At 45.1% G+C, this 20617-nt stretch overlaps 1 protein-coding gene across 2 annotated transcripts; it reads left to right on the top strand.

Moving 5' to 3' along the window:
• Positions 1–197: 197 nt before the first annotated feature.
• On the top strand, positions 198–19845 carry UBE3B (ubiquitin protein ligase E3B; the record flags this gene model as incomplete). Of its 2 annotated transcripts, none has more annotated exons than XM_082007616.1 (26): positions 198–358; positions 451–571; positions 1879–1938; positions 2323–2427; positions 2530–2626; positions 3140–3225; positions 3899–3981; positions 4933–5038; positions 5734–5854; positions 6524–6701; positions 7101–7270; positions 7974–8141; positions 8957–9128; positions 9901–10019; positions 10682–10796; positions 11199–11298; positions 11868–11987; positions 12339–12515; positions 12604–12714; positions 13269–13406; positions 13818–13883; positions 16287–16345; positions 17977–18159; positions 18582–18693; positions 19065–19157; positions 19654–19845. In XM_082007616.1, the coding sequence occupies 26 exons, from the start codon at positions 198–200 to the stop codon at positions 19843–19845; spliced, it is 3213 nt and encodes a 1070-aa protein (XP_081863742.1). The 2 variants fall into 2 exon arrangements, with proteins under 2 accessions (XP_081863742.1, XP_081863741.1); XM_082007615.1 differs by having other exon boundaries at positions 18546–18693.
• Positions 19846–20617: the final 772 nt, after the last annotated feature.

Genomic DNA, 20617 nt, shown 5'->3' with positions numbered 1-20617 from the left:
ATTTTGCACGCACTTCTTTCAGTGCTGTTGGATACTCTCCTTCCTCTGTTAAAATGTTGGATGCGGGTAGTCAGTTCAGAAGTAATGTAAAGAATTACCCTTGCCTCTGTGTTTTGGCCACTCTGCTCCTAATTCCCCAGGTGTTTGCTGCAATGATTCTTTGTTTCCTTAAATTTACATTTTGGTAGGTTATAAAAATGTTCAGTGCGAGCCAGTCCTCCAAAGCCCAGTTCCTCGACAAAGCACGTCAGGCTCGGGAGGAGCGGAGGGAGCTGAAGGAGAGGGAGCGTGCTGCCGTCCAGATCCAGGCTTTGATCAGGAGATTTCTCTGTCGATGCCGCCTGCAGAGGGAGATAAGGTGTGTGACATTCTACCTTCCATGCTTGGCTCCTATCTGGAGAGGTGTGCTTGATTTTTAACTACCAATGCTCATTTTTCCCACTTTGGTAGGAGAGAACTGGAAGATTTCTTTGGGGGAAATGAATCTGGCTCAAGTAAAAGAAGTGCTCTTTCTATCTTCAGGATTGCTAGGAAGCTACTGTTTGTATTTAATCATAAAGAGGACAAAGAGGTAAGGTTGCTACTCTGACATGCTTTTCTTCTTTTGAGGACATATTTTAACATATTAAATATGTTTAATTAGTTATCTAATGATCATATAGGTTCCCGTGATATATTTTGGCTTCAGAAATGTGATCTCTGTCTCCTAGTCCTTCCTGGAGACAGCTGCCTGTAGGAATGAAATAGAAGAACCCTTGAATTTTTTAGTAGCGGTTCTGTATTCAGGGCATAGTTTAATGAATGTTTTTCCTGGTGACCATGCCAACTTCAGTAATTGAGCAGTGCCTTATGATTTTGTCAGCTGCATCAGTTCCCCAGGCAGGTGCATTGTGGCAAGCCCACAAAGAGTTGTCCTGGCAGAGTGTGGTGTGCAGGCTGTTTGTATCGCAACTGCTTTTCTGACTGTGCCCTGAATTTGTGGTTTCAGAGTGAAGCCCTTTGCTGTAGTGTCTATGAAATGATGATATTTGCCCCAGGAAACTGTGAGGGCTAATTATATGGGAAACAATTGGAAAATGAAAGGCTGTACTTAAATTGCAGCGGTGGTGGGTCACTTTTTTTTAAACTCTGGTGCAAGTACTGCAAATGCAGTTTTCTGTATTTACAGCATCAAAAAAAAAGTGTATATTACATACAAATTTAAGTGCCTGGCATCCATTTGAAGTTCTGCATTACAGTAATTGGGTGCGTTGCTGAAATATGTCTGTTCTACTTCCTCATCTCCTACCCCTGCCAGCAGCAAGTCAGTCCCTTGCTGGGCTGAGGACTAGGCTGTGCTTGCTTCCACTGTATTTCTGGACACCGCTCTCAGTTAAGATAACCTCAGCAGCCAATTCTGTAGCTCAGAGTGGCTTTATAACTTGCAAGCATATGACAAATACAGCTGGACTGAAATAATGATTAAGTAGTTCTAGATGTGATCACCAGGTTCTGCTGAGAGCCGTGATGGTGGAGAGTTTGGAACACACTGCTACACTTGTTAGCATTAAGCTCTCCTAGCTGAACCGCAACAGGAAGATGCTTTTCCTGGCTTCAGCCTGTGCTGTTGAGGGATGCAATTTAGCAGGAAAGGCTGAGAAATCCCTCCTGTTGATGAGCACTGCATTCAGGGAGGAAACTCTTCTGCATACTTGTAGCATGATGTGTAGATGCACTCCTGGGGAAGGAGCTGTCAGCACTGTCTGTGGGGAATATGTTTGGAACAGTTGTTGTGTAGTTACAGAGGTACCTTACTCCCTCTGCTGAGCTGTTGCTAGTGCTTTTCCAGAATAACCCTTCCTGTAGTTAAAACTAATGCCACTTTTTTTTTTTCTCCAGAGATTTGAAAAGCTGTGCCGGTGTATTCTTAATAGTATGGATGTTGAGAATGAGCCCAAGGTGATGTTTTTTTAGTTTGGGTGTGGGAGGGTTGTTTGTTTATTTTAATTCTATAGGTGGGAATTTAGGTTGATGATATTTGAATTTTTAGCTTTCAAAAGCCCCTGAAGACTGCTCAGATTCCATGGTGAAAGTTTGGGCAAGTTCTGTAGTATTCCTTTGATATTTTTACTCTGTATACAGCTATAGAAGTTAAAGGACAATTTCTTCCTGTGGTGGGTGGTGTGCTCTGACCAGTGAATTCTGGGGAGAGAAATAACTTGGTTCTGCTGCTGAGCAAAGCAGGGCACTGAGGAGGTCGTTTTGTTACAAAGCTTCCCGTATTCTACCAATCAGTAGCACAAATGCTAATCACTGCTCCCATGTGAACCCTGCTTTTCTCAGGTGTGGTATGTGTCACTGGCACTCTCCAAGGATCTTACGCTCTTATGGATCAAACAGATCAAAGACATTTTGTGGTTTTGCTGTGAATTTCTCAAGCAACTTAAGGTAAGAAACATTTTCTTTGTGTTTTGTCTCCCTGCATTTAACAGTTCTGTAGTTTGGCACAAAGCTAAGTTCGTTTATTAACATTGGTGTTTGTTATCACAGCCTGACATCTTACAAGACTCCAGACTGGTCAATTTGCACCTCACAATGCTTGTCACCTTCACAGACACATCTACGTGGAAAATCCTTCGGGGAAAAGGTTGGTGCATCCAATTCAATACTTTAAGCCACTGATCTGGGATTTGCTATTAAAATCTACTGAATACTGTTTCTGCACCTTGTCTTCTCCCCATGCTTACCACAAAGATTCGTTATGCTTCTGTGCTTGCACAAACCATAGACTGGGCAGTGAGGATTCCCTTGAAATTGGACAGGCTATTTCCCTTAGAACAGCAACAGCTACAACGTTTTTATAATGCTCCAAAATCTCACACACAGGAAGTGTTCAGGGGATAATGGAGTGTGGTTGTAGCTCTGGGTTTTTGTAGGAAATACACATAGAAAAGGTAGACAAGTATTGTGAGGAAGTATGACTTTTATACCTTAAACAAGACTTGATGTGAAATGCTGCTAAAATGCTGGCTTTGCATATAAGGGCAAGGACTTTGTGCAAGAAGGGCTTATGAATTGATGAACTGTTTTATAGTTTTTAAGGAAGTAAAGAGTGGCACTGTGATGCTGATGTAGTAACATGAGTGTTTTAACCCGGAAGGTGAAACCCTGAGGCCTGCCATGAACCACATCTGTGCAAACATCATGGGACATCTGAATCAGAAGGGATTTTATTCTGTGCTGCAGGTCAGTCTCAGACTGATACAGTTACGTCTTCTCTTGATTCAAAATGAGCCCCAGTCCTGCGCTGTGGTCCTTGTTCTGAGGAAGCTTTTATGATCTCTGTGGTGATGTGTTAGGGTTAGGGCAGCACTGGTGATTTGTGTGTGGTCATATTTTTCATCAAAGCAATTGAGACCAAATACACCATCTCCTTTTTGTCACTATTGCTGTATCTAAATCCTACTTAATCATCTCATAATGAGATGGACAGAAAGGACTCTTGAATATTTTTCCAAACAGCTGCCATCATGTATGTATTTGATTTGAGTACTGTTCTTTATGGGAAAGAAACTGATGTAATTTTTCTTTAATCTTTTAAATGAGAATGGTATTACCAGGCAGCTATGAGCTTTGCCTGTTAATTCTAAAAGGCCTGGGAACCCTGAGTACAGGTCCTAGAGAGAAAAGTACCATAGAGTGTCTGATTTTATTACAGTTTCTCTGTGATGCCATTATTAACCTGAAGCCCCTCTGGTTCTGCCAAATGACTTCTAGTAACTGATTTTTAGGTTGCTTTGGTGGTGTTGTTTTTCTCTGCTCTGAAAATAAATAGGTCTTTCAGGAGTAATCATAATCTTATTCAGAGTACTGCAGGGGTTATTGTGGTTTTTTGCATTTGTTTTTTTTTTTATTCCAGATTTTGCTAACTAATGGCTTGGCAAGATCCAGACCTTCCTTGTCCAAAGGCTCTTTAACTGCCATCTTCTCTCTTGCATTGCGGTAAGGCAGCCATAGCTGCTTGGGATGATATGCAGCCAAAGTTGCCTTTATTGTGTTTTTTGAGGTCTTCTCATCTTGCCAGTCTCTTTGTGCCATTAAGAGTATCATCCTGATGAAAGAAGCTGCTTTAGGCACTCACTTGCCTGTCATCCTTTTTTCAGATCAGAATGGTCTTAAGTCAGGCATTAGTGTTAGTATGGGCCTAGACTTTGGAGTGCAATTCAGTTCAGAGTCCAGCATCTATATATGTCTGTTAAACCATCAGAAGGGGTTGGAGTTCTCTAGATCAGTATGGTTCTGCCTCTTCGCAATGAACTGCTGATGCAGCTGTACCTGTTACTCAGTTTGCAGGGGCAAATTTTGTTGCTGAAACAAGAGCTGGCTGCAGGTCTTTCTAATGATTCAGTCTGTTTTCTTTAAAAAAAGTATGCTTGTTACTCTGAGCTCATGGCTCTTCACTTTGGAAATCTGCAGCCGGTAATGAGCATTCTTTTAAGACCTCGGTGGTTAATTGTGTGCCACTTCCCTCCTATAGCTGTCACACCTGGGATGATAAGGTTGTGATGCTCAGTAGAGTAGAAGCGGATGTCCTTGAATATGTCACTTAACTTCTTCCTAAGGAAAACCACCATTTAATTACTGACTTCATGGTAGTGAGGAGAGAAGGAGAACTTAGGAGATGAACCACATAACGGTTATAGTGCTCTGGGTGGTATGGATGGGCTGTGTAAAAATACATTATGCCATGAACTGTTTGGCTTCTATTTCTTTGAGTCATGGGTTACTTTGTGAACTTGCTATAATAAGAAAAGTGTCAGTGAACGTTCTTTTTCCAGTGATGCTTCTTGATGAGGGTAGAATCGGCAGCCAGGAACTGAATGGCTCAGTTAAAGGCTATGTCTTACTTTGCTGGGTCAAGTTACTGGCACTGAGGTATTTTTCTCTCTGTAGCCCTGTGGTTGCTGCACAGTTTTCAGACAATCTGTTGAGGTCATTTCTGATCCATGTCATGTCTGTGCCTGCTATAATGACTCATCTTGCTACTCTAACACCTGAGGTGAGTGAGTGATGTAATAGTACCAAAAATCCACTGAGTATCACATAAGGCTACTTGTTATTCCATTTTATCAGCTCTTGGAACTGAGCATTGGTGTTTCTCTCTTTGCCAGTTTCAACACTCTGTTGTGGAAGCACGTGGTCCTTACACCTTCCAGATACTCTGGGTTTCTAATACCACAGAAGTTATTGGCACCAGTGGGATGATGGGCTGAACTGCCCTAAAATAAAATAAATAAATAAATAAGAAATAAAAATGTGTGACAACTTGAATTTTTGCATGTCCTTATTCTTCTGTTTCTGTAACCATTTACAGAGCCATAGCAAAAATCAGTCTGTTGCATGGCAAAGGATCTGTGATAGTAACTAGTAGGCTGTCCACTAATCTGATTTAATTTGACTGCTCCTCTGTGTGGCTTGGTGCAGACAGGCAAGTTTTGTGCCAGCTGGGCACTCTGTATTCTTGCACACAGACAGTTGCAAAGGTCTGTCTACAACTAGAACATGGACTATTCACCTGCAAGGTTTCTTATTTCCTAGACCAGCTTCATGTCAAACACTCTCTTCAGTGCAACAGTCTCAACTTGCTGCTTTATTTGGAAAGAAAAGACAATCAGAATTGCTGATGGCAGATCAGGTGTGGTTGTTCTGTGTGGCGCTTCTCAGCCTCACTGGCAGTTAAATTCTGTCTTTCAGCGTCTGGCAGTGATAGAATCTCATGATCTTTTCCGCAAGTTCGTCCTATTTTTAAGCCGTGAAGCACAATGCCGAGATGTCTGTGTGTGCCTAGAGGGAAGTCACACTCTTTGTTTGTTGGGTAAGCACCTGTAGCACTTTGGGGTTTTTTTACTGTGCTTGGAAGAGAATCTTGAGTCAAATCTTCATTCTCCATGGGTCAGAGCTGCCTCCAACTCATAATTTTTTTTATCCTTATTTAGATGATTTTTAAATAATAATTTCTAAATAATAATTGAGATTTATTTGGGGATATTGCAAACGTGGTTTAAGGCCCTTGCAAATGGAGGGTCAGAGATCTCTTGTATACATGTCATCATACCTAAACTGTGAAGTATTATCTCCACTGGCTTTTCACTTGGACTCTGAGAAGGTCATGCAGTGTAGCAGACTTGAATCTAACTTCCCTAAATGGATGTGCTACTGAAATTTAAGTTCAAATCTCTGTAAAAGTAACAAGAGGAACAGTTGGAACTTGGGAATAACCATGGATCGTCTGTAGCTTACAGTACTTTGTAGAAAGTGTTGGTGGGATACAGATGAGAAGGTGGCCAAAGTGACATGCCACCTTAGTGGCTGATGTGTGCGGGGAATGGCTTGCTGCAGGGCAGCCTCTAATAGTCATTCTTCACAGAATTCCTCTCCTGAGCTTGAAAAGTGGTGTGAGTTTATTTTGTCTTTTACGTCTGTAACCACTGTCCCACAGCATCTCTTCCTCTTTTAAGTCTTGCTGTGCTGCTCATTCTGCCAGGTAATCTTGTGTACTTGGGCTCCTTGAATGATAAAGTTCTTGAGGAGGAGACAGCTCATTTTGTGGGCGTGCTCATTCACATGCTGTCCTACTGCCAGAAGTACGTTTCACAAAAGAAATCCAACCTCACTCACTGGCATCCTGTTCTGGGCTGGTTTTCACAGACTGTGGATTATGGGTAAGTGAGAAGGACATGATAGATGATTTAGCCTCTCTATTTTTTTCTTTTTTTTTTTTTTTTTTAAATGCTGCAATGTGTTTTATGTTTTGAGATGAACAGTGTGACCCTATTCAGAATAACTTCTCAGATATTTCAGGTTATATCTGCATAATATAAACTGCTGCATTCATACACAGGCTATTAAATGAGGAAATTAATTTAGTACAGTTAGACTGATAAACAGTGGCCGTACTGGCACACTCGATACAGGACCTGTATATCAGCTTTTCCTATGAGGACCATCTGTAGGGTGGGTGCATACTCCATTTTGACTGTGAGCTAAATGTATCAAAGTATCACGGTCTGGTGTTTTATTCTAGCCTGCCTTCTAACATGTCTCTCTGACTTGTCTTTCAGATTGAATGAGTCCATGCCTCTGCTGACAAAGCAACTGCAGCACCTCTGGGGAGTCCATATGATCCGCATCCTCTTCAGTGATGTGCTCAGCAAGAAATTGCTGGAGAATCAGGAAATAGCTCAGTTGCCAACACAGCCAGTTTCCCCTCAGAACAGCCTTCCTATGAAGAGTCAGTTCTGGAGGGTTGTTGGGGGTTTTTTGTGTGTGTGTGTGTACATGTGTCTTTCACAGACTCACAGGGCTTTGACTCTTCCACTTATGCTAAAAGCTTTGAGTAATTACTTGCTGCTGCTACTTAGGTGGGGATATGGTCTGTCCTGTTTGTAATGCCTGCTCAGAATGCCTCTGTGATCTGGAGCAAGTCTCTTACTTTGGTGCTGTGAAAATATTTGCTTATTTTAGCAGGTTTTTTTTCGTTGTTTCTGAAGTAGCTGAAGTGCTTGCTGCATAACTTAAGTGCTTCCCAAGGCAAGATGGGAGGCCAGCTTCCCAGGTGAAAAGCAAGGTGACGCTGGCTTGTGGACCTGTGATGCATGGTGATTCTGCAGAGGAGGATTTGGAATAAGACAGCTGTAATCTAGCGATTTTCTAGCTGCTGGCCATAGCACTAGATGCTATGGTCTTTAGTTACTGCAGTTCTGGTAAGGTTTTAAGCTCTGGAGTAATGCCCCCAGTGAAATATTCGTCTGCGTTGCTAGCAGCTGTACAGTGTTCTGCCGGAAAAGTCCACCAAAACCTACTGTCTGTGGAGTGACATAGTCTGCCTGAAATCCCCTTTATCGCCTGGCTGCCAAGTGGCTGAGAATAAGAAATGGTTTGGAATAGTACTTCTGTCTCCTGACCCAACGTCTCATGTACTTCTCTGTCACCAGATCTTTTCAAGAGAGCTTTCCAGAAGTCTGCGTCTGTTCGCAACATTCTCAAGCCTGTTGGGGGCAAGCGAGTGGACTCGGCAGAAGTGCAGAAGGTGTGCAGTATCTGTGTCCTGTACCAAACCACACTTACAACACTAACGCAGATCCGTCTGCAGATACTCACAGGTCAGGGCACATCTGTGCTTTTCAAATCACTTAAAATGTGGACAAAAAAAATAGATTTTTCTTATTAAATTCTGTTGACTTGTTGGTAGTTTTATTACTGACAAGGGTTTATTGACTGGCTGCGTGGAAGGCTTGTTCCATCCTGAATCATACATCTGATCAATAACATTCATCACTTCTTTATCAAGCATTAACTCTCTAGAATACAAATTGAAGCAAGTTTTCCTATAATGAAACCTTGCTTACTCCATGTCAAACTTAAGACTGAGTCAGTGTTTTTGAGAAGCCTAGCAATATTAATCTTTGTGGTGCAAACACTGAATGCTTTCATACATCTTAAGAACAAATTACCTGTCTCAGAAAGGGATGGAGGAGGAGATAAGCACTGTTTTGGTCTAGTGGCTAGAGCAGGGGAATGAGTCCAGAGCCTTGGATGCTTTGTTTGTGGCTATAGTGGTGACCACAGGTACAACTCCATTCTTTGTGTTCTCATCTCTAAGATGGCTGTAATAATGATTGGATCACAAGAATGAGTTCTTTTCTAAAGTTGCAAAATAATTAGCAGGAAAGGGCTTCAGATGTGCAAACGATTAATCTCTCTTTAAAAGCTTTTTTCTGCTTTCCCAGTGATTGTACCCCTCCTGTTAATGCAGACAGGCTTGGGAGCCAAATGTGATGATTATGTTCCCTTCAAGTAAAGTGGTGCTTTGCAAAAGGCTCTTTCAGCTCCAAGTCATGTTCATCTCTTTGAGCCTGCATGAACAAGCAGGCAGAACACGCTTTACTGAGTATGCTTTATATTTTTCCATTGCTAGGCCTCACTTACCTGGATGATCTGTTGCCCAAATTATGGGCTTTTATTTGTGAGCTGGGACCACAGGGTGGGTTAAAACTCTTCTTGGAGTGCTTGAATAATGATACGGAGGAATCCAAGAGGCTGCTGGCCATGTTGATGCTCTTCTGTGACTGCTCCCGCCACCTTATCACGTAGGTAGCAAGCAGAGGGTGCTCTCTAGATTTGTAACATGAAGCTGTTGTGTTCCTTAAGTTTCAAGAGGAGTAGTTAAGGTACTGCTGCCTTCACGTAAAGGTAAGTAGTCAGAGTAAAGCAGCAAGCTTTTTAGATAGTCCTAAGAAGTTAAAGGACTGCAAAAGGACTTTCCCTCTCAGCCATGTGCTGCTTCAGGAACATACAGCTGGCTGAACTGGTAACAAAATATTACATCACTGTCCAGTGAGGGGAGAGAAACATTTCTTATATTGCTTGTAGACGACAGTTGTGTCGGTCCAAAGCAAACGCTTCAATGAGTCCAGATAAGCTTTGAGGAAAAATGGTATAATACTGCGGCAAGAAAGCTCCCCAGCTTACATGCTGCTGTTTACAGCTCCTTTGCTGCCTCACTCAGACTTGCACAACGAAGAGAATGGGAGAGGGGGTGGAAAATTGCCCTTGCTGGTCTGTGGAGACAGTTTTCTTGGCTTGAATGATGAAAAGGTTTTCTTGGGCATGAGTGCAGAGGTCCTTTAAACTATGAAATACTGGCTTTGCTTGTGTCTCAGATGTTTCATGCTGTCTTCTGTTAGGATCAGATATCGATTAAAATCAATAAATAAGGTTTAGTTGTTTATGACTTTAGATCCTCGTGGGTGTCAGTTGTCGTAGAATAAGAGCTGCTGCTGAAGGATAATGTGCCTTTATGAAAATTTCAAAAGGGAATTAAATTTACACTTGTGCATTTGCATTTGTTTTCTCTGATAGGATTCTTGATGACATAGAAGTCTATGAAGAGCAGATCTCATTCAAACTGGAAGAGCTTGTTACCATCTCGTCTTTTCTGAATTCCTTTGTATTTAAGATGATCTGGGATGGAATTGTAGGTAAGTCCTTTTAGTAGCTTGAGTTGATGTTACTATTAGAACAACGAATGGCACTAATTTTGGAATTTGAAGCTTCTGCTAATTATTACTTTGCACAAAAACCTATACTACATTGTGTGGCATGAGAATATGTCCCAGTCCTTTGGTGTCCAGATGCCACTATCGCACTTGGCACCAAATACAGTGCACTTTTCTATTTCCAATAAGAATTTGTGTAACAGACATGGTAGGCATGTTGATTTTGGCCAGAGACTAAGTTTGGCATGACTGGGACATGTAGATAAGAATGTAATATAGTGCTCTGACAAAGCAGAGCAGGCTTGCTAGGGTCTCTGTAGATATCTAGTATTGATCTATGTGCTGGTATAATTTGGGTACAGCTCAATTCTGGCAATTAGATAGTCTATTTCTGTTGTGATGGCTCAGCTGGAGCTGACTCAGATGGCTTTGTGGCTAAGAGTTTTTTCACTATGGTCAAAGAAGAGAGTGTCTGTCTTCTTCGGGGAGGCACAAAAATCTCTTCCCTCCCTCTGAAGGCAGTGGAGGTTAGGAGAAATACAACTGTCCTGTTAGTGTGGGGCAGATGATCACCTGTTGCTCTTGGACACTCCAGTTACCTAAGGTGCCTGGACATTGCTACTTGCTTTGTTCCTTTTGTTCAGAGAATGCCAGAGGGGAGACCCTGGAGCTGTTTCATTCTGTCCATGGCTGGCTCATGGTCTTGTATGAAAGGGACTGCCGCAGGCGTTTTGCTCCCGAGGATCACTGGTTACGCAAGTAAGAGTCCAGCTCAAGGCAAGAATCGTGTGCAGCTGTGTGCTCGTCCCAGTGCACCAGTTCCCTGAGGGTGGCTGGTTTGGGATCCCTTACTGTAAATTGAGCGCCTCTCGTTCTGCCTGTGAGATCGAGGTCAGAACTGCTCCCTATATTTGCATTTAAGGACAGCTCTCCTGTTGTGTTTCTGTGGTGTAAGGATTAGCTGCTGCTCATGGAGGGTGATGCTTTAAAAATGACTCAGCACCTAACAGCTTGATTGTCTCTGGCCTTCTTAGATGTGTATACCTGGGCACTTAAGTCATCTTTGAAATCATTACAGGTTTCCTTTTTCTCCTACCCCTGGCTATTTACCACACCTGGGCGTTTCTCAGGGATCTCTGAATCTGTGCCTTTCTTTGTAAGGGACCTCAAACCCAGCGTGCTCTTCCAGGAGCTGGACAAGGACAAGAAACGAGCCCAGCTGCTCTTGCAGTACATCCCGCATGTCATTCCCCACAAGAACGTGAGTGGGGCAGGGGCAGAGGATGGAGGCTGAAAAGCCAGTGGCCTGGGATGGAAGGGATATGTGTCTTGAGCATTTTGTGACACGGAGCTTGTGTTGAAATGCCAGTTAAAAGTCTTCTCCTTGCCCCCGACTCTCCCCAGTGTATTTCCTCTAAACTGTCTTGATCTCTCTCATTGAGAGAGGGATTATTTGTGTGGGCAGCTGCATAGAGTCATCCAGCAGTGCATGACGTGGCTTTGGAGAAAAAAGTAGGGTGTCTTTCTGCAGGTAGCAAAATCTGCAGAGATAACAGATTTTTATGTGGTGACAGGAAAAGTGCTTTTGTTTTCAATATTGTCAGTACCCTGTCCCTCCCAAAGCAGAGCTTCAAGGATTTCTCTGCCCCACAGGGGAACAAGGAGGCAGATCCCACTGTTTCTAGTGAGTAGGTGACAGTGGCATCATTGGGCCTAGCTGGGAACAGGACAACCAAGAGCTAGTTCTGGGCGTGCGTCAGGAGCATCCAAAAGCCCTGCTGCACTGGAAGATCCTTGTGGATGAAGACTCACATTTCTTTTCTTTTTAAGAGGGTGCTGCTTTTCCGAAACATGGTTACAAAGGAGAAGGAGAAGCTTGGGCTGGTCGAAACCAGCTCTGCATCACCTCATGTCACACACATCACTATCCGCCGCTCACGTATGCTGGAGGTGAGTGACCTAGCTTGCAAAAGCCAAACCCACAAGCTGGTAGCTTGGCCTGACAAGAATATGGGATGTGAATATGTTTTCACCTTCTCTGTGAGTGCTGAGGGACCCAGTGCCAGTTCTGTCTGCTTTTGTGTGAAGTGATGATACAGGGAAATGCTGCACCTTAGTTCAGTTCAGACTGCTACAAACCTAGAGTTTTAACTAGAAAAAACGCTGTCTTTTTGAACACAAAATTCAATGACAAAGGCAGGTTTCTGTGGTTTATCTGTCTTATGTCTCTGCTGCATGTCTGCATGAGTGTTTCACATGTCTTCCTGTATGATTGTCCCCTGGCTCTTCTGGTCTGTGTAGGATGGATATGAACAGCTACGGCAGCTTTCCCAGAATGCCATGAAGGGAGTGATCAGAGTGAAGTTTGTGAATGACCTGGGTGTCGATGAGGCTGGTATTGATCAAGATGGTGTCTTCAAAGAGTTTCTGGAAGAGATAATAAAGAAGGTGTTTGACCCTGCACTCAACTTGTTCAAGGTATGACGCAGGGCTGCAGATGCTGGCCATGATGACCCATTGCAGAGAGAAACAGACTGGCTCACTGTGCTGTTATCTCTGCGTGCAGACAACCAGTGGTGACGAGAGGTTGTATCCGTCCCCAACATCCTACATTCATGAGAACTACCTGCAGCTCTTTGAGTTTGTGGGGAAGATGCTTGGGAAGGCTGTATATGAGGTGAGCCACAAGTACCATATTAGGATATTGTCACTGTTCAGGTGCAGTTCTGTGATGGTGCCCCTTCCCTTTGAGAGCATCTGTCATATGCTTGGGGAAGTGTTACTGAAGAGGGGAGTTTGAAAAACAGTCTGGCACTTCTTCAGGCATGTATTAAAAGTAATCTTGGAGGTAAAAACTGGGACATACCTTGATTATTCTTAGTGCTGAGGACACTAGCTGGAATAATCTATTATTTTGGTGTTACACCTTACATCCATTGCACCTTACTTAAGGGGACATGTGGCTAAAAGGAGGATGGAATGACAGAATGACCCTCTCCATGTAAAGTAGTTCTTTTAAAGGAAACATGGCGTTCCCCTGTTGCCTTTTTGCACCTGCTCTGCTAATTAATGGATTTTAAGAGGATGTGGTTTTCTTAGCTGATTGCAATGTCTTGCATCTTTGCACTTGTTCCACAACACATGATCTGCCTGCAGGCCTTGTAGGTAACCAGAGATGTTGCACATAAGTTCTGCGGCAGGACCTTACCTTTGCATTCTTGTTGTCTGTAGGGAATAGTTGTGGATGTACCATTTGCTTCCTTCTTTTTGAGTCAGCTACTTGGGCACCACCACAGTGTCTTCTACAGCTCCGTAGATGAACTTCCCTCTTTGGACTCAGAGTTCTATAAAAATCTCACTTCAATTAAGGTTTGAGCGTTACTTTTCCTGTTGTTCAACTCCCTTATCACTGGCTGCTGCTAGAAGTGCTAGATTGTCAAATGCCTTTGGGGTACTGATCATCTTTAAAGACACCCTGGAAGTAACTGGTGATTCTGAAGCAGGTTGGCGGGTGGCTGTCCTGTGTTTTCACTGGGGCAAGCAGGGATGAGAAAGGAGTTTGAAGGTGTAAACCTGGAACTGGCAATTGAGGAAATCCCAGGTTTTAGCCTCAGCTCTTGTGCAGTCTCCCCACAACACAGAGTAACTCATGCATTTGTTAGTCTTTGGTGCCTCGTGCCTGCTGGGGATCACTTATTGGAAGAGTAATACAACAATGTAGAGCTGCTGTTCCTGCTACTAAACACCGACCTTCTTTCCCTTTCTCTGTTGTTCCTCTAGCGTTATGATGGTGATATCAGTGACTTGGGCTTAACGCTGTCTTACGATGAAGATGTGATGGGTCAGGTAGGTTTTTATTCAGTGACTGTGGTGGACCTTACTTCTGCTTGGTTGCAAACACCCTCTTCATGCTAGGTGGCGACGAGCAGAGTTCTGGGCACTGATAGTCCACAGCCCGGGCTCAGGCAGTCGCTATCTCCTGGTTAGAGCCTGGCTGCTCCGCCTGGGAATGTCTCCCTTGCTTGTCTGGCTGATGCTACCAGGAAGAGTCTTTGAAGCACTAAGAGGGATCCTGAGGGTTGTTGCCCATTGCTGGGGGAAAGCCTGTGGTGCCAGAAGTGGCAGATTGTGAATATAAGCAGTTGGCAGCAGAACTAAGTTTGACTCCTGAGCAGAGGTGTCCTAGCTTTTATTAGTGTCCTTAGAGCAGAGGAATACACCTGCAGTCTGACTTGCCAGCAGAAGACAGCTATTATTCTCTGCTGAGCTTTCTGAGAGCTGGTCTTGAGCATCTAAAAGTCAGGCAGTCTGTCCAAGCTCATGCTACACAGAGTGCTTTTTACTCTGGTGCCTGTGTTTCTAAATATGGCAGGCGGATGCTCTGTGTGGCCCATCTGAACAAGAATCCTGACAGTACTGGCTAGTAAATGACCTTGTGTTTGATTGTGGTTAGGGCTTAGCTCTGTTCTCCTTTTACCAAAAAAAAAAACCCAACCTGTGCTAAAAGGCTGGCTCAGCTTCAGAGGTTCTTTGAACTCAGCCATAGGATTCTGCAGCTTCGTTCGATATTTAGCTGTGGACAGAGAACAGCTTTTTCCACAAAAAGTTGCCCTCTGACCCATAATTTTTCTAGTGCCAGGAATTTTTCTTTTCTAGCTGAAAAACGTTGTTTTTTGCTTTCCCTGCATAACTGGTTTTCCCCTTTTAAAAAGAAGAATCTGTGTGACTAGGGAGGAATTTCTTTTCTTTAAACGTAGCTGTTTCCATCAGAGAAACTTTAAGTGTGTCAGGAGGTCTCTTGGCCCTGAGAAGAAAAGGCGGTTTGTCAGTCCCTTATGAAGGCTTTAAGGTTCTTGGTTGTATCTCGTGCCTTGTGATGCTGTGTGTGCATAGCTGGAAAATATAGATAGCTAAGATAAAAATGCCTTTACTGTCTGTGTATGCTGTTGTTGCTGCAAATTCTGTGGGGACACCCCAGCTAATGCTAAGCCTGTTAGCAGTATAGATCCAGTGGCACAGAGCTCGGGGACCGCTAAGTCATGCAGTGTTTATCTAGGGCAGCCTGTCCTTGAGAGCTTTGCATGCTGCAATTTCTTACTCCTAAGCTGGCTGGTTTGGAACTAGCTTGCATACAACTGATGGCAGCAATAGCAGTGTGACTACACCTGCAAAGCTGTGAGGGTGAACGTGAAGACAGCTAAGTACTGATACAGCCCTGCTCTGCGCGGGGGAGCGCTTGTGTCCGCTGCGTGGTGGGCTGAACACTTTGCTGCTGCCTCAGGATTGCTGAGGTTTCAGCCTTGAGGTTTTTTCCAGCCTTAAAAATGAAGGTAGGAAACAGCATATGAGAGCCCAGCAGTAAGACGTTGAAGGCTGCAGTGCTCAAAATTTCAAAATAAACCGGGGGACTGCTGATTGCCTTGTGCTTTGGCCATGCTGAAGCAGCCACGTGGGGTAACCCTGTGGTTCATGAACATGTGCGTCCCTGCTAGCTACTGCAGCGTGTTGGGCACAGAGGAGCTGAGCTCGTTCCCGGTGCGGGGCTCCATTCTGACCTTGGAAGTTACCTGGAACTGAAGCACAGAGGCCACTGTAAGATGTGAACAATGACTTTCTGCCTCTTGGTGCAAAGATGAGTCATGACTCTGTTGCTGTAGCAAGCACCTAGAGGGTCCCTGCTGCTGTGTCTGAACAGCGCTGTCAGCTGAGCACCAGGCCCTGGCCTGGCAGGGAGGAGATACTTCCCAGCTGTCTCACTTTCTGAGCGCTCTCCGCTGCATGCCTTGAGTGCCCAGCTTGAGGGACAGGGAGCTCCAGGGAGCTCTGTCACTCAGGTGGCCCCAGATGAGATCTGTGGAGCAGACAGCTTTGGATTGTGCTGTTAGACTGAGCTATGCAAAGACTCTGAGCTTGTTCAGCCTCTGGATTCTGGGATTGTGACAGTCCCCCAGGGCTCTTTGAATTGATTTGTGTGCGGTTCAGCAGTGATGGATCAGCCTAGAGAGGAAGCTTCTTTGAAGAAGGGCTGGCTCCACTGGTGGGAGAGTCAGAGTTCCCTACTGTTCAATTACTATGTTAGTAGCTAAGTGAAAGTGGTTCAAGGCAGAAGCAGGGTTATTACTTAAATTTTAAATCCTATTGTTTTATTGTAAAAATAAATGTTTTATGGGGAGGTAACAGCTTAGCATGGCATTTCTTTCCATTGTGGTTCCAGGCAGTAATTAGAAATACAATAATTTCTTCCCTCAGCTTGTTTGCCATGAACTTGTTCCTGGAGGGAAGACCATTCCCGTTACCAATGAAAATAAGTAAGTATAGCAATTAGATTTTTAAGGTCATGACTGCAAAATACTTTGTCCTAGTTCCTTGGGCTTGCATCTGGAATGAATTGAGATAGATTGGAGTAGAAGGAGCACATAAATATCTTAATAGAATTTACTGGTTACAGTTCATCGGCAGAAATTGTATTAAATTTGATTTGCAAAATAAAAATTGACAATTTACTTCTTGAAACAGCGCTTCTGAGGTCAAAGACACACAGTCTGTGAGATTCTGCAGGATTTAATGATGGTGATAGATACAGACAGATGGATTCAAAGCAATTCAGGCACACAGTCGTGAACATAGAGGGCACAGATGCTCAAAGACACCTTGGAGCAGACAGATCTTCTCAGAATGATAACATGTGGCAGTTGTATAAAGCACTGTTCTTCAGAAGAGACGGTGGTGAATTCAAATGTAGTCGACAGTCGTACTTTAGACACAGGAAATCAGAGGAGACACCGAGCCCTGTAGCTATTTTCACAGATAACTGGCTTTTAGATAGTTATTGTAAATGTCAACTCCAGAGCCTGAAAACCAAACCCACCTTTTTGTTCCCTTCTTTCTTTTTTTTTCTTCCCTATACCCTTCAGTGATCATAAAAGCTGGATAAAATATCTATTAAGCAGATGTGTGTTTGAACTGGTAATCTGCGGGTTGTTCTCTTTAATGGCAAGTGAAAGCTGGATCCTACCTGAGGATTTGCCTTTGTTAGTCGTGCTCTGCAATCTGATGTTCCCAGTCTTTTCCCTTCTTGAGCTCTGACCAGGGAGTTTGCATTTGAAAGGTTCTTTCTCTGCTTGTCAAAAATCAGCTCAGGGAGAAAGTTGAAAGTCCTGTATGTTGCTCTACTTACAGCAGAAGCTCTGAAGCTTTTGTGCAGGTGTGCACACAAATGGGTAGTTGGGAGGGAGCAGGAGAAGTGTTGTAAGTGGAAGCAACCCAGAAACAGTTCTGTCTGTTAATGGTGGAGCGAGGTTGCCTAGCTGGAAACCCAGTCAATGTGATTGTGGTGGTGTCTGCCTAGGAGCTGGTGAAGAAGAATCAGCAAGCTCGCTTGTTTTGACTGTTGATGAGAAGAGGAAGCCTGATGGTGCCTCCCTCTAATAAACTGTGCACCTCTTCCATGCTCCTGGGATGAAGGTGGAAATCTCCTAAGTGTTTTTTGGTGTGTTGATTCTCTGGCCATGGTTTTCGGTGCAGCTGGCATCAGAGCCCAGATAGTTGTTTTTGAAAGCTAGAGAAGTGCCTGTGACTGGGTATCTGATCCTTTAAAGAGGAGTTGAACGCATGCTCCCCTCTGTGAGCTGCTGTCCGACCAAGGTTGATCAAGTGATTACTAGAGCCAGCTAGTCCCTGGGCTGGGAAGAAGCTCGAAGAAATGAGCAGACAGTCCCAGAGATGGGCTGTGGGGGGCAAAGTCTGGGCACAAAAACAGCTCTTTCTGCTGAAATAAAGAGCAGAGCCCTGGAGGGGAAAGTGTATAATGCATCTCCAGGCAGTGCTAGTCCCTTTTGGGCTGGAGAGACAGGTCAGCAACCTTGTTCCTGCACCGGGAAGGTGGTTGTTCCTTGCTGCTCCAGCTCCCTCACTGCCACCTTCCCCGTCACACACACAGGATCAGCTACATCCATCTCATGGCTCACTTCCGGATGCACACGCAAATCAAGAGTCAGACAGCAGCACTCATCAGTGGATTCAGGTCGATCATTAAGCCTGAATGGATTCGTATGTTTTCTGCACCAGAGTTGCAGCGGCTGATCTCCGGTGACAATGCTGAGATTGACCTTGAGGACTTAAAGTAAGTGAGCAACTTGGTCTGCTGGTCTTCTCACTCAGCAAACCAAGCCATTTTATTATATAGCTATTTGGAGGTTTGCAGGAGGCTGACTCTTTCACAACTTTCTGCTCCTCTTAATTGAAATTTGAGGAGCTGACAGAAACGAATGGAGCTGAAGAGCATGTTCCTTGAAGCTAATTTGGACAAAGTACTAATGAACGGAGAGGGTCTCTTCCTCTGAGAGGAGAATTTCTTTCTGCCCTTCCTTTTTCTCTGATCAAGTGCCCAGCAGGCATTGGTGGGGCCTGAGTACTGGTAGTGTCTGCTGTAGCAGTGAACCCTGACTCTTGGCAGGTATTGATCCTTCCAGCACTTGTCAGCTGGCAGCTGTGACCCTCCTGCTGCAGTGGGACACAAGCCTGTCGCAACCTTTCTCTCCCCAGAAAACACACAGTGTACTATGGGGGCTTCCATGGGAGTCACCGGGTCATTATCTGGCTGTGGGACATTCTAGCCAATGACTTCAGCCCTGAGGAGAGAGCCATGTTTCTCAAGGTAAATGCTGTCATTTCAAACCAACCTGCGATTTAGGCAGTGGTGTTCTCGAGCTATCTGGGTGCTTTCTGCGCTACTGGAAGGAGTATTGGAATGCTTGCCGCCTTAAAATCAACATCCCGCTCCCCAGCAGGGGGGCAACCCTGGGAGCAGAGTTCCTGTAAATGCTCTTGTGTCACCACGAATAGTCTTGCATAGATGGCAGTTTTCAAGGGCTAGCAGAGCTGTGTGCTGAAGCTCAGCAGTATTGTACTGGGGGGTGCTCAAATGCCAGTCCAAGCAGCTGTCTGCTGTGACTGCGTTAGCCGCGTGTGCGTTGTAGGCAGGCTGCTCTCGCTGCTGCTGTCTTTCACTGTCCGTCACTTTTCCAGTTTGTTACCAGCTGCTCCAGGCCTCCGCTTTTGGGCTTTGCCTACCTCAAGCCTCCTTTTTCCATCCGCTGTGTGGAAGTCTCTGACGATCAGGTAGGCAACCTTTTTGCTCATGTCTCTTGCATTCCCTGCCAGGCTTCTGTCAGGCCTCCTTCGTGCCCAGCTTCCTCATCTGTGTCTGACCAGGAAACAATAAAGCATAAAGATATATGCTCTATAGGGCAAGACGAAAACAACCTTATGCTAACAGGATGCATATGGATGGCTACACCTACCTCCTCCCACACACAGCAGCACTTGGGCTCTTATTGCCTGTCTCTAGGGCTGTGTTTTCTCCTCGGGACCACCCTGTGCCTCTGATCCTGTTCCCCTGTGCACCCTGTGACGGACCCTGCATGTGTAATGGCAGTTGTAGTTACAAGAGAAGCTCCTTTCTAGCTGTTTTGGGGGACAGGGCTTTGAGGTTTGTCTCTCCGCGTTCCCAGCAGATGGGGTTCTGTGTTAGCACCTCTGCCCGGTGTATAGACACCCTGCTTGGGAGTAGCACAGCAGAGAAGTGCAAGGGTGATGTATTTCTGCCCTGTTCCAGGACACTGGTGACACGCTGGGCAGTGTGCTACGGGGTTTCTTCACAATCCGCAAGAAAGAGCCAGGCGGGCGTCTCCCAACCTCCTCTACGTGTTTCAACCTCCTCAAGCTTCCCAACTACAGCAAGAAGAGCATCCTGCGGGAGAAGCTGCGCTACGCGATCAGCATGAACACTGGCTTCGAGCTGTCCTAGTTGCCGTGGCCCCGGACTCTGCCACGGGGGCTCTCAGAGCTGCTGACTGCTGCTGGAGGTGGAGGCCTTCATGCACAGAGGGTGGATCAGCTCCACGGGAGCTGACTGCTCACTCGAGGGCTGGAGAGATGCAGCTGATAATAGAGGTTTACAGGGAAGAGCTTCTGGGCTAGACAGGGCTGGCTCTTCTCGGGCACTTCTCCAGGATGAAGGAGGTGATGGGCCTGACCCAATACACTTCACTTGACACCCACATAAATCGTCTTTAAAAGCAAACCCCAGGGGAGCGTAAAAGGAACATTAAAAGTGCCAGTCAGCTTAGTGACTCTAATACCCGCCCCCCAGCAGGCTGGGCAGCTGCTGCTGTGGGAGTTTCTTTTTCCTTTCCCAAGAGATGGTCCAGTTTCTTACTGGGTAGAAGTCAGTCTGTGGGAAGCTGCACAAAAGCAGAAACCTGAGAGAGCCCACAAGGAGATGAGCACGAGGCTGCAGCGTTGGATGTGCCACAAACGGGCACTGTTTACTCAGGACAAGGAACTGCACGAGGGCTTCCTGATGCCCTTGCTGTCTGCAAGGCCCTTGTGTTTCTCTCGGAGAATAAACCACTTGCCCAGACTCGAGGAGCAGCAGGTTAAACGCAAGCAAATGGACCCTGCCATTCTCAGGAAGGCTTCAGAGCGCTGTAGGTTAAGAGCTCAAGCAGCAAGCGTGGGGGTCAGTGTGCTGAGCCAGCTGTGCCTCTGCCAAGCTCTTGCCAGAGCCTGTGCTTTGG

The sequence above is a fragment of the Phaethon aethereus genome, assembly GCF_964289735.1.
Source record: "Phaethon aethereus genome assembly, chromosome: 17".
NCBI lineage: Eukaryota > Metazoa > Chordata > Aves > Phaethontiformes > Phaethontidae > Phaethon > Phaethon aethereus.
This window is presented reverse-complemented; position numbering and strand designations above follow the sequence as displayed.